This window comes from Platalea leucorodia, assembly GCF_965183815.1.
Source record: "Platalea leucorodia genome assembly, chromosome: 12".
NCBI classification, from domain to species: Eukaryota; Metazoa; Chordata; class Aves; order Pelecaniformes; family Threskiornithidae; genus Platalea; species Platalea leucorodia.
Window position 1 is genome coordinate 8,662,343 of NC_138834.1, and position 12,353 is coordinate 8,674,695.

Sequence of the window (12,353 nt, forward strand, 5' to 3'; positions counted from 1 at the left end):
TTTAATTTATTCACAGAAATGACAGTCTCTTTCTCAATAAAACTAATTAACACACATACCACATGGCTTGCACAGACACTGGCTTGAAGATGTGCATTCTCCCTGCAGTGCTCACGCTGAAGCCACTAACAGAGAGAGGGGAAAAAAACCAGTCAGAAACTGCTCTTGTCTGCATCACAAGCTGCACTCTACAAACAGCTACCGCAAGGCACCTATAGGGGCACTCACAGTCAAAAAGAATCAGGGATGAGAATTTGTATCACTGATTTTCCAACATCCTCCCAAATAAGAATGGCAAGCGGACACCCTTCCCGGCGTAGGCTGCCAGGAACGGGAGCTCCAGCCCTCGGGTGGGATTGCAGAGAACGTTCACTGGGTATCACAGGTTCCACCGAGCAGTTTCAGGGCAGCAAGACAAAAACTCACTGTCTGAATAAGCGGACTGCAGCCATGAATCCAAAATTGGAACTTCATTTGCAAGGTGGCAGAGAATCTCTCCTAGAGCAGCCCCCAAGTAGAGAAGGACATTCACATTTATCCTTTTAATGTGGTTTCTTACCCATCACCATCAAGATGGATTTTAGTATCACTCCACAGACGAAGAACCATTCCTATAGTGCAGCTTTTACTGGAAGAGAGATTGTAATACAGGATGTTAAATATAGGCCACAATGTGGTCACACCAATATCCTAAATAATTAATACTCTTCAATTTTTAAAATCCTCAAGTCTTGCTCTAGTAATTCCTAGTAATATCTTAGGCCATCAAATGCATAACACAGAAGGAGACCAGCAGCTGAAGTCTAAAGGTCTGCTCTGATATTAGCATGCCGATTGCTCCACAGGGCTGGAGAAACATCACAGAAGCAAGAATCAAAATTCCCAGCCCTCCTCTCCCCCTCCAGAGCCTGCCAGAAAGCACTGCAGTATTTGCCCCATCGCCTCTCCTGCTCTCTCACCCTCATGAGCTCAGTTCACGGCAGCTCCCTAACAGGGCATAAAAGCAGATCACAGTGATCTGGCTGCAGAGATCAGCTCGCTAAAGCCGGGCAGAAAGCAAGCCTGGGTAGGTGGCGGAGCAGCCGCCTGCCCTTCCCGAAAAGGACCCAAGGGGCCTTTCAAAGGACTGCATGTTCGATTTTCCCTTCATCACTCTGGCTGGTAGAAAAGACAAAAACGGATTTGATGAGTTTACCTAACCCAAAAGAACACTTTCATTTCAGAGATGCAATCTGGCAAGAAAACCATACTATAATGGGGGCCAGTAACTTTCAACTAGTAAATAATTAAGCTAGAGAGATATTAAAAAGTTTTAAAGGAAATTGGGATGCATACAGCAACAGCCAGTTAGCAAAGAACTCGGGTTTTGTTTTGTTCTTTTCCTTTCTCTTTTAAGCCTTCAGCCACTTTCTACAGCGGATCAAAGGATTTGACAGGCCAGTCTGAACACACATGTGGACAATGTGCACTTTAGAGCTTTGCGAGAAAAAATGTTTTTTATTAAACACGTGTAAAAGGAATAAAACCCACAAAAGCGCCCGACCAGTCAAACTGTCAGCAGTCAAAACACTTACAGCTCAGCAGTGCCATTTCAGCCCCAACACGGAGCCATGGAGTCACTCAATGAAGCTGCTAATGCCAACTGACTTCTTTATGTGTGAGACTTGCCCTTAATCAACAAAAACTTTGGCTTTCAGGGGAGCCGGTAACTGAAATGGGAGCTAACCTTACAGTTCGGATGGATTTGTCTTAACTTTTCCATCTTTCCTCTTGTCTCACATCAATAATCACCAGGAGCAAATTACTGCAAGCTTGTTTCAGATTTGAAGACGACATAGCAAACATTCACTGCTGTTGCACACCAAGCGTGCCATAAGGAAACGCTACATTAGAATTTCCTCCGTAACACTAACAGCAGTAATTTAACAGCAGATACAAGAGGCAGCATCGATGCCCATGACAATAATCTTATTAGGAAGGCACGGCTAGGAGTTTCCCTACAGGTCTCACTGCAGCGCAAAAGCTCTCCCCTTCCACTTACAGCAATGGAAACGACCACTAAGGTTTTCCAAAAAGAAAACAAAAGTCACACTGGCTGCACCAGCACAACATGGGAGCCTGTTAAATCATCAGAGAACAGAAACAACAGTCTGGAAGCTCTGGCTTCCAACTCCAGCTCTGCCAAACCAGCCCTGTCTCTCCGAGCCAAGAGCTTTTCTGCCTTGGTTTACTCACCTAGAACTGGAATAATGTGAGAGGATCTGCGATAACAAAATATTTTATTTGCCTTTCAAAATATTATGTGCTCTTATCAGTTAGACAAAAGAAACAGCTCACTACTGACATATTTGTTTGTTGGTTTTGGAGGTACTTTTGCAGTATTGTTTTTTGATGTTATTTGGCAACTAAGCTACTCCCCCCCAAAAAACAGCTCCATTGCATCATACCATCAACAGACTTCAAGTCTGGTGGATAGAGTAAGTTCCAGTTTTGCAAATGTGTCTGCAAGAGCATTTTGTAGCAAGCAGACAGCAAACTACCACAGACGAGGTAGATGGCACAGCCCTACAGATGGATTACACGTGAACACTTTGCCCACAACTGCCCAGAGAGCTCAAGGAGACTGAAAGCTTTCTGGAACAAAAATCACCCTCTTGCCCTCATAACTGGTCAGAGAACCCACCACATGTCCTCTCTCTTGCTAGAATTTGCAGATACGCATTAACCAACCGCTTGGGGACAGTTTGGTGTTGACAGCCTTTCCAGAGAACCCAGCCTGCCTGATTTCCAAGCCCAGCCTCGCCTCAGACATACCTCTCCTTGCTGGAGAAATCCACACCCAGCAGAATATTCTCTTCTGTGTCCTGTCGTCCGCTGCTGTACACAACCACCATGTACCGGACTCGGTCTGTCCACACACTTTCCAAACGCACAGCCTAGAAAAAGGTCATCAAGCTCTGCAAACTAGCTTTTGGACAATTATTACTTCCATTGCTGCCTAGTATTTTTTTAAGGTGTAATTGTGCCCAAGAGCTTTATTTAGCTGCAGTATGAAAGACACAGGGAGAGACAGTCCATCTTCCAGCAAGGCTGGTTGCCAGTTTGACTTGGCATCGGGTGGAGAGATTAGCCTAGATTACCTGCCCCCATTCAGAGAAATACTACAAAACATAACCTGAAGATTTGTTCTAAAGAGGTCCAACTAGAAAGCTGGTAAAAACATTGGCCGTGCACTGAACTGAAAACAGAGGCAGGCTCAGAGGATTCTTCCACTCACAAGCCTTCAGTGAAGTATGTTAGTCATGCTGGAGGGGATAACTGACACAGACTTTTCTGCAGCGACTTTTATAGCCTCTGCAGATTTCTTTAAAAGAAAGCCCAGCCCCATTTGGATGCAATTTCAAGACTAACTTAAGAGTGTCCACCAGCATCAGCAAGCTCCTGTCTCTTCTCCTGTATTAGTGTTTGTCAGCTGGCTGGAAAATTAAATCTAACAAAACACACTTCAGACAGATCAGTCTCCTGACCCAACGCATTATGTGGACGCAAGGACCAGGGCAAAAGGAGTGGACAGGAAAACGCGGTAGGGCTGGCAACCAGCGCAGAGTTAAGCTGGCTCTGAAACCTAGGATTTGCCGATGCTTTTCATGAACCTCTACAGGTCTGTTTCAAACGCTTCCAACAGAAAGGAGAGCAGCAAAATGCATCTTTTCTTACCAGCTTGATCCTATCCTCACAGCGAAGGAGGTTGATCATCACCTGGAGGTGCTGGGGCAAATCACCTGCAGAGAAAGCAGAGAAATAATCAGAAAGGGTCGCTCACTTGCTGCACCAAGAATCGGCATAGTCTTGACCTTTAATGAAACTGGATGTTTCCAAGTCAAAAAATACCATTTAAGGGAGGCCAATGAACTTTGCTGTCCCAGAGAATACTAATAGAAGCAAGCTTCTTGGATGAGCGTTATCTGGCTGTGTGAGAACTCGACCTTACGGTATTTGGAAGCTACCAAATATATGGAGACCACCCGTGACTGGCACAAATGATGATACTCTTCCTGTTCTTAGAGAAGACAAAGATATGGGCACCGAGGACAGGGGAGGAAAAGGCAGGAGGAACAACTCTGGTTAAAAAAAAAAAAAAAAAGGAACAAAGGAGAAAAGAAAAACTGACTTGTGAAACACACATAGCATCGTGGGATCAGCCTCACTGGCCTTATGGAGGGTATATCTGAACATGAGAAATTCCTGAGGGGGAAGGGCTGCAGGAGCGGCCCCGTTTGGGCGATGGATCCCTTCTGTCTCAGACAAAGTGCTGCCTGTGCAACAAGTCCCTTAGGCTCTAGAACGGTGGGTGCATTTCTATTTGGGGAAAGCAAGCGAAAGGAACAAGGCATCTACAAGAAAGCAAAACAAGTTCACATCTAATAACTCGGTAATGCACTCATAACTTTCCATACAAGATAAAATTCCTTCCGTAGGATGTTTGCTGGGTATATGAAATTGCTGACAATTAAAGAAACCCAAAGCCAAGCTTGGCATTCAAACACCCTCTTTGTGCTTGGAGTGTTTACTAAGCAGCAGACACACAGTACCACACTGTGCCTTTCCCACATGCTCCTGCTCTCAAAATGCCCCGATGATCTTATTTCTTCTTTCCCAGTAATCACTTATTCCAAAACTGTCAAAGACAGAAGGCATGAAAACACCGGGTAAGTAGAATCCGCTTTCCTGAACCCCCTATCTGCTTATCAATCCTTATGTACGTTCACCATACAACTTCCTACCATTTCTTCCCACCAGTTTGGCACACTGGAGGGGACCGGGGGAAGAAGGACAGTCTGTTCTTAAACCGTGATAAACTCTTACAGGCCAGATTGTGATGAGTTAACTGAAAAGGGGATTTTCCTGAAACTAGGAAAGGGGATTTAAGGAGCTAAGAAACATACGTCTATCCAGAGACCCAAATCCTGTTAAAACATTCCTCACTCTTACCGGCAACATCAAACAAAACCAGCAACAGGTAGTTTCAAAAGAACAAATGCTGTCAGCTGGCACTGAAAGTCCCAAGCTTCAGATTTTTGGAGGCTGGGAGAGCACTCTGAGAAATGCCCCTGCCATGCTGAATCGGGACCTTGATAAGTACAGAAGAGGTGCTAGAGCCCTGTGACTCAGCCCATCCAATTTTCTTCCCCACGGGCCAAAGGGGAAGGCAAAGACCAAATCACTGAAGCACAACTGACATTTCTTCATCCGCAGCTGCGGAAAACAGGGATACATATTCAGCACAGACCTTCTGGCTCAGCAGGCTTCCCTGCCTAAAGAATGCCACGCTGAATGCCATAATGTCTGCAGAGAATAAATTTCTACTCCAGTTACAGTTCCGAGATAATGACAAAAGTTTAAACAAAGACTCAATAATCACACGTTCCCATTCGAATCAAGTGGGCTGAAAACCTAGTTTTACTCAACAGGTTGTACAAGGCCCACTATGACAATCAGAGGTGTCACCCACCCACCCGCGCGTGCTATCAGCCTGTCCGCACAGACGGGATGAGCAGCACAGCAAGAGGGAAAAGGAATTTCAGTAGGTGATTTAATCCACTACCTGCATGTTTGTGAGGATGCTGGAGACTTCGCTGGCCCTGGGAGCTGTTTCCTTGTTGTAAGAAAAGGGCTGCGCCTTTCACCATGAAAAAGCTCTCGCTTAGGCTGGAAAACAAACGACAGAGGAAGTCAACTGAAAGGAAATATCAGCAAAATGCGTGCTCAGGTCCGTAAGCTAGGGAAGGAAGGGCTTCCCCTCACTAAAACGTAGTAGGATTTTGCCATGAGAAGCTGTTCCCAAAGTTTGATCCTGCCACTTGCACGGCACGGCTCCAGGATTATTCATGGATTATTCATGTGTCATTTTCCACCAACATTTTTTTACTTGGCCATTGCAGGAGATACTTGCCTGAGCTGTCGTGGGCTGGAAATGACTTTATCATTTGATTATCAAATTCTGCAACTTAAAACCAGTAGAGGGTAAGACTTTTTACAGGCTTAGACCTGTAAAATCACTGAAGATCAGGTTCCGAGTCAATCAGTTCCTACTAATTTCAGTTCTTGAGATTTCTTTGGAATGCAAAAACAAGAACACGCAACTGTAAATTGTCTGTAGATTTAAAGAGGAAGGGAGGGCAGATGAAACCTGCGCGTCTCAAGAGAGAGGAAACTGCACCGAAAACCTCAGGGGAAAACCCAACCGACACAATAGCAAAGCTTTTGCTTTGCTCTGGCTGGATACAGCCGTCCTGGAAAACACTGCTGATAAGAAGGCAGGTCGCAGTATGTGCAAATACATAACGATATTTCCACAGAGTCAAATGACACACGGGCCCCAGAACATAACTAAAGAGAAGGCTGAACAAAATCAGTAGTTACAGTAAGCACCAGCACAAGCCTAATTACATAGTACCATAATGCACTCGCGAGCATTTTAGAAATAGACTTGGACGTAAGCGGTAAAGTTAGCATTTCCCACAAGGCTGAAAATCAACATCTACTAAGCTACCTTTTAGTTGCCACAGTAACTGCTTACACTGCATTTCCTATACCGCTCTAAACATCACAAGAGACATTCCTTGTTACAAAGCCCAATTTTCTGCCGCCCTCCACTTCCAAACATAGATAATCATTAATTACTGTCTGCTATCTACTAAATATAAATGCTCCATTATGAGACTGTGCTACATGGGAGTTACTTATGCTACTGAAAATAATCCCACAGGAGTTACTACTCCCAGCACTCGTCTATTCTGTACTTTATCTGGGGTCTTCGCCTTTAGGCAGAAGCGAGCACAAATGCTCCATTCTACCTTAGCGTTTTTGTGAAGACAGACATGAATTTCATGTCTTTTCCGCTTTTGCTTCAAGTTCAGCTTTTCCCTTCTCTGAGAACCCAGCCAAGGTTCCCAGGCAAAGCTTCCTCATTTTTCAGCTGAATCTTCAAGGTGCAATATTCCCAGAAAAATCTATATCAGGTTTAAATTTGAGATTTCAGCTGCTTTTAAAAAGTGAACTAAAATTTTCACCCAAGTTCCAGGCTCCACAAGTCATATATCAGGTCAATAAAATGCCAGCAGGACAACTGCACTCTAATTAAAACAAGCTTTTCTCCATTTACACTCCCACAGTATTCTAGCACTCACCACTCACTTCGCTAGCAAGTTGTGTCTGAACAGGAGCCATGCAGAGGTTGCTTGTGATCCGAAACACCGGCTCTGCTCTGCCTGGCACGCAAGCTAACGGCAAGAATTTCTGCAAACGGGAATTTGGTTCATGCCATAAGCGAGCCAGGAAGAGTCTTGTTTCCTTCGCACACCAGATCTCACAGGAAAGCGTTAAAAAGTGGCCAGAAGTTACACAAAAGCAGCGACACCAACACAACGTATAGGATATTCAGCGAGATACCAGCTTCACGCGCACACATCTGTTTTTTCAGCCAGAGGAAGGGAATGGTTAGATAATGCACAAGGAGATAATTCACGGTGTTCCTGTCCCAAGAATTTGGGGAAATAGTTCTTTGGGAAAGTGAAAAAATATCCCAAAGGATATTTTTTTTATCCCTAATAAAGTACTGACTGGGATTTCTACAGCATGAAAAGCCTTGGAAGAGACAGATCTCCTTCCCAAAGGCGTCGGTAACTCCAGCTCTGATGGTTCATCTCGCCTGATGTCCTCCTCTCCTGCAGTCAGGAAAGCTTTTACAATAAAGCAGAATATTCCCAGTTGCAGGCAAACGAGAAAGCTGCGCTGCAGGAGCAGAAAGCGATTGCAGGAAAAGGACAACCCACATAGCGAAACTTTTGTCACCGTGTATTCATCTGCATGGAAATGAACCGGAAAGCAAAGCCAAAGAACCTGTTGAGAGCAAGATTTCTTTTTTAATTTAAATGTTTCCTAAACTGCGCACTAACCATACTAAGCGCAGCCTGCCGTGACTCAGACTGCCCGTTCCTCCCCAGCACTCCCCGATTCCCACAGAAGCTCCCATTTCCATAGGAGCAGCACGGTGCCCTACAGAGGGAACGCATCCGAGCGCCTCTTTGCAAAAGCTCGTATTTTACACCATACTGAAACAGCAACATTACCCGACACCGTCCCTTATCTCCGCTCTAGCAACGCTCTTTGCTCTCAGTCACTTCACACAACTGCTCTAAAACACAGCTAACAAAATAAAAGTGAGAAATAGGCAAGGCACAGTATTCCAACCCGGTTTTAAAAAACCCCTTTAAATCCCGCAGTTCCAGTAAACAACTAAAACTCCAGCCTTTTTAAAAAAATCTCCTAAAGAGCAGAAAAATCCTATCATTAAAGAACATCCCCAACTTTTGACCCTTGGCAGCAGTGATAAATGCCCTAGTAAGCAGCATTTGTTAGCAGCATAAAAACGAGTGGCTTATACATACTAATTTGGACTGGTTTTCTTTGAACAGCAGAAGCATTGTGCTGGCCCAAGAGTCAGACAGAAGTCAGTAAATTCGAAAAGATTCATAACTAGCTGTAAAACTCACATCCTTTTGCTTCTAAACCCATAAAAAAAAGAGAAAAGAAGGAAAAGAAAAGGTTGACCGTATATTCTGTGCGGAGCAGAGAAATCGCGTCTGTTGATGCTACCCAGGAACTGGATGACTTTTACAGAACACTGTGTCTTCCACTGATATCCTGGCTTGAAAAAGCACTTGTCCTAACATATCCTGATGAAAGAGGGCCATTCAAGAGGGGAAAAAACCAGCTGAGGCTCGTCTAATCATTTCCCTCCTCCAGACTTGTTTGTTTGTTTGCTTCCTCCCGCACGCTCTGAAGGCAACGCAGCGCCTATCAGCAACCGCAAAGCAAAGCAGCCCGTCGCGGTGGAACGTCCATATTCCCTGGGACAGCGCTAGATAAAAAGCACTGTAACGACTCATGCCGGCTCGTTTCTTTACAATTAAAACCCTGCATGCCACCACTGTAATATACATATGACAAAGGCATTAGCTGTCAACATGCTTCTTCACTGACTGTACAGCTCCCACGGTTTGATTTTCAGTGACTCGCAAGTTACTGAGCTACTACTACACAAGAACGTCTTTCAGGCAGCTTGGTATTTATTTGTTAGTGGCTGGCTATAATCAAATTCACTGAAGACTCGTTTCTTACAGGCCCCTGACTAATTCCTTCTCTAGGCACAAGCCGTAATAACCACACGCTCGCGTCTCACCAGCACCACTAGCCTAACCAGGGGGAGAAGCAGCTTTCTGTCCAATTTTTACCCAGCCCCACCGGCATGCACAACAGAACCCACCCATTCCTTGGATGCCCTTCCAGGAGTGCTGACCAGCACAGCTACTTTACAGGAGTCACTTCAGGCTCTCAAATAAACGCAGAGCCCACGGACTTTGTCACAGTCCCAGGAGCTCCGTAGTGCTCCAGTACAGCTGCAGACCAGTCCCCTTTCCACTCCATAACCTCAGCTTACCAAACGAATGGCATTAATCCCCTAAGGCGGGTAAAAACCTGTGCTTACAAGCGTCTGGGAAGTGCTGAGGGTGTCAGCGGGAAGGTACAAACAGCTATGGCGCTTTGCTGTCCGTAAAGCAGGGGCCGTTCTGCACCCAGAGGCTGGCAAGGAGAAGGTGCTTAATGGCCACGGCACCGCTGAGAGCGGGCTCCAGCGTCTCCTGCTTCACTGTCCCTTGCCCCATCCGTTGGCTCCGTGCTGCTCAACTTGAAAAGGAAATATTTCTTCCCCTTTGGGAAAGCTCCAGAAGAGCGTGGCTGCAACACACATCAATTACATTTCAAGTTGCTTAAGAACACAATAGGCAGTGCCTTTTAATCGTTACAAAACGCCGCCCCCCGGGTCCACAACCGGCAAGAAGCAATCTGTTAAAAATACCGGGTTTCGTAACAAGAGGCAGAGCTGCTCGTGTTACCGGACAGACAGAGCGAGCTGGAAGCCAGCTGCCAGCTGCAGAACAGTTTTCCCTAAGCAGCTTGCTTTGCCATTGTGGCTCAGGCTGCGGTGTGTCCCAGGAAAAAACCTTGTTTGCCTCGGGTATTTGAGTTCCCTGTTCCAGTGGGAAATCTCACATAAGACGTAATCATCTTGCAGGATACAAGAAAACGCTCTATTAATATATCTTATAGCTACATAACTCATCTCAAAATAAATATCCATACACAGAAGTTAGTAGAGAGAAAACCACATTCCCTGGGAAGACACAGCCAAGCCTGAGGTTGATTCAGCAGTCTCTTGCTAGTCTAAGAATTAAAAAATAGTATCTAGCTAAAAGAGGCAGAACAGAAACATCAGAGTTTGCGTCTGGCCGGGTATCCCTGCTGCTCCCAGAACTGCCGTAGGATCGCTCGGTGCACGGGATGCCCAAGGAGCCTGGCTTATCACCGCACCTGCAACAACCCTCGGTACTTCTGGAGCCTTAATGAACTTGTTATCTTTGTGTTTGCCGCTGACCACAACCAAGAGGCCCATTTAGCGCAAGTGCTGTTCAGATCCAGTTGCTTACAGCTCTACTCTTAGAGCATATTTTAGTGATGAGCTCACGTAGCGAACACAAGCAGAATTCCACTCTGCCTGGCTTTGCTTTGGCTTTTCCTGGGGGATACGGGCAGCCCCGCACTCCAGCCAGGGGCAGGTCCGAGGGCAGGGAGCTCCAGGAGCAGAGAGGGGAGCTGCTCCTCGCACACCCAGGCACAGGCTGTCCTCGGGAGCCCCCCAGCATCGCCAGAGGACCAAGCCACATCCACCCGATGGGTCAAAGCTTGCTTCAGCTAACATCCAGAGCTCACCTCTGCCTGGCCGTTACATTTATATCCTCCTCTCCCAGAGAGATAATATTCCAGATGTCCTTTCAAGATATCGGCTCTCACCTGAAGCTTTCTCTGTTTCTCTTTAACCTTTCATCTCGAGCAACTCCCATGTTGTTGACCTGGCGTGTCCTTGCGCAGCTCAGGCGCAGAGCTCCATGTTCCAGAAAAGCCCTGCAATGAAGCCTTGCCCCAGCACAGGGCCACACCACCATGCTCTCCGGGCACTAAATCTCTGTCAAATTAAGTTTCTTAATTTCCCCCTCATGAATGAAACAAAACATACATGCTGTGCGGGGGCAGAGAAGGTCATCTATCCATCGGGGCTGAGCCAGAGTGTTCGGGGGACAGCAATGGCCTCTGGGCTCATCTGACAGCAGACTGCCCAGCCTGCAGCCTCGGAGCAGGACACCCCCTCGCCCGAGCATCCATCAACGCCATGGGTAAGAGCAGGCACGCTTCTCCTGCCCTTCCTACCCACCGCATGCAGACCTTGCCCTGTGCCCAGAGGAGCTGCCCTCCTGCAACCAGCTCCATGATTTAGGCAAAAAAAAAAAAAAAAAAAAAAAAAAAAAATCACTTCTCTCAAAATTGGTCGCAATTTTACAAAGGCATGAACATCGTAGTGCCTCCCCATTCCTTGGGTTTTATGGCATCTTCTGCTCAAAATGTTTCCGAACTGGTAAGGTGAGGAAAAAACAGGCCTCCCAAGCTCCACAAAATTAAACACACTTCCCTTTTCCACAGCCCCTTTGATAAGGAGGAAGAGAACTCATTTCCCCCCGCCTCTCCTTTTCTTCCCCCATTTTCTGCTCAGTCTGGAAAAAGCCCAGCCATCTCAAGGCAATTAAGCAAGAACACGAAACGCAGCCTTGGAGAGGGGCCTCCCCAGCGCACCTCTCTGCCACGGTGCCGCAGCTCGGGGACCGAGCCAGTCCCCTCGGATGCTCCCGCAGCCCGGCCAGGCCCTTGACGTGCCAGAGGGTGGATTTTAAGACAGGGCAATCATGCAGTCATACCGAAATAGCAACATAAACTAAACTGGAAATGAGCACATCAAATAGAAAGGAAGACGCAGGGAAAGAAATAGCAGGAAGACAAGGCGGCAGCTGCACGGCCCCTGCTTTCCAAGCCAAGCCGACAATTAAAGCACGCTGACCGCTTGCTTTGGCTTGATAGGAGGCACATCAGATAACGAACGCTTCCTGACCAAGAAAGGGGCCTTCAGAAGGGGTCTGCACGACACAAAACAGCGCCAGGGAAAAATGAACTTCAAAGCTACTCGCTCACATGCTACTGTACAACCTGAGAAACAGAAATGAGAGGCTTTAAAAGCAGCAGCAGGTCATTTCTCATGCTTTTAAAAAAAGTACGTTGTGTGTTTCCAAGTGGCCTTTGCTCTGTGTCACACACCAGTCACGCAGAGTCCAGTGACACAGAAAGATTAAATGAAACATAAAGGAATCACCTTTACAAATACAACTGAGAGTATCGCCACGGCC

At 46.4% G+C, this 12,353-nt stretch overlaps 1 protein-coding gene across 7 annotated transcripts in view; it reads right to left on the reverse strand.

Moving 5' to 3' along the window:
- Window positions 1-12,353, reverse strand: part of SSH1 (slingshot protein phosphatase 1) — a 40,772-nt gene that overhangs the window by 14,159 nt on the left and 14,260 nt on the right. For 2 of the 7 annotated variants that reach the window (XM_082325326.1, XM_082325321.1), the window contains exons 3-7: window positions 5,606-5,709; window positions 3,718-3,782; window positions 2,815-2,936; window positions 560-628; window positions 60-125 (exon numbers count right to left, since the gene is read on the reverse strand). In XM_082325326.1, the coding sequence (XP_082181452.1) occupies window positions 60-125; window positions 560-628; window positions 2,815-2,936; window positions 3,718-3,782; window positions 5,606-5,709 (426 nt within the window). Of the gene's footprint in view, window positions 1-59; window positions 126-228; window positions 629-2,814; window positions 2,937-3,717; window positions 3,783-5,605; window positions 5,710-7,190; window positions 8,771-12,353 lie in introns of those variants that run through there. The other 5 variants (XM_082325325.1, XM_082325322.1, XM_082325323.1 and 2 more) reach the window with 5 other exon arrangements.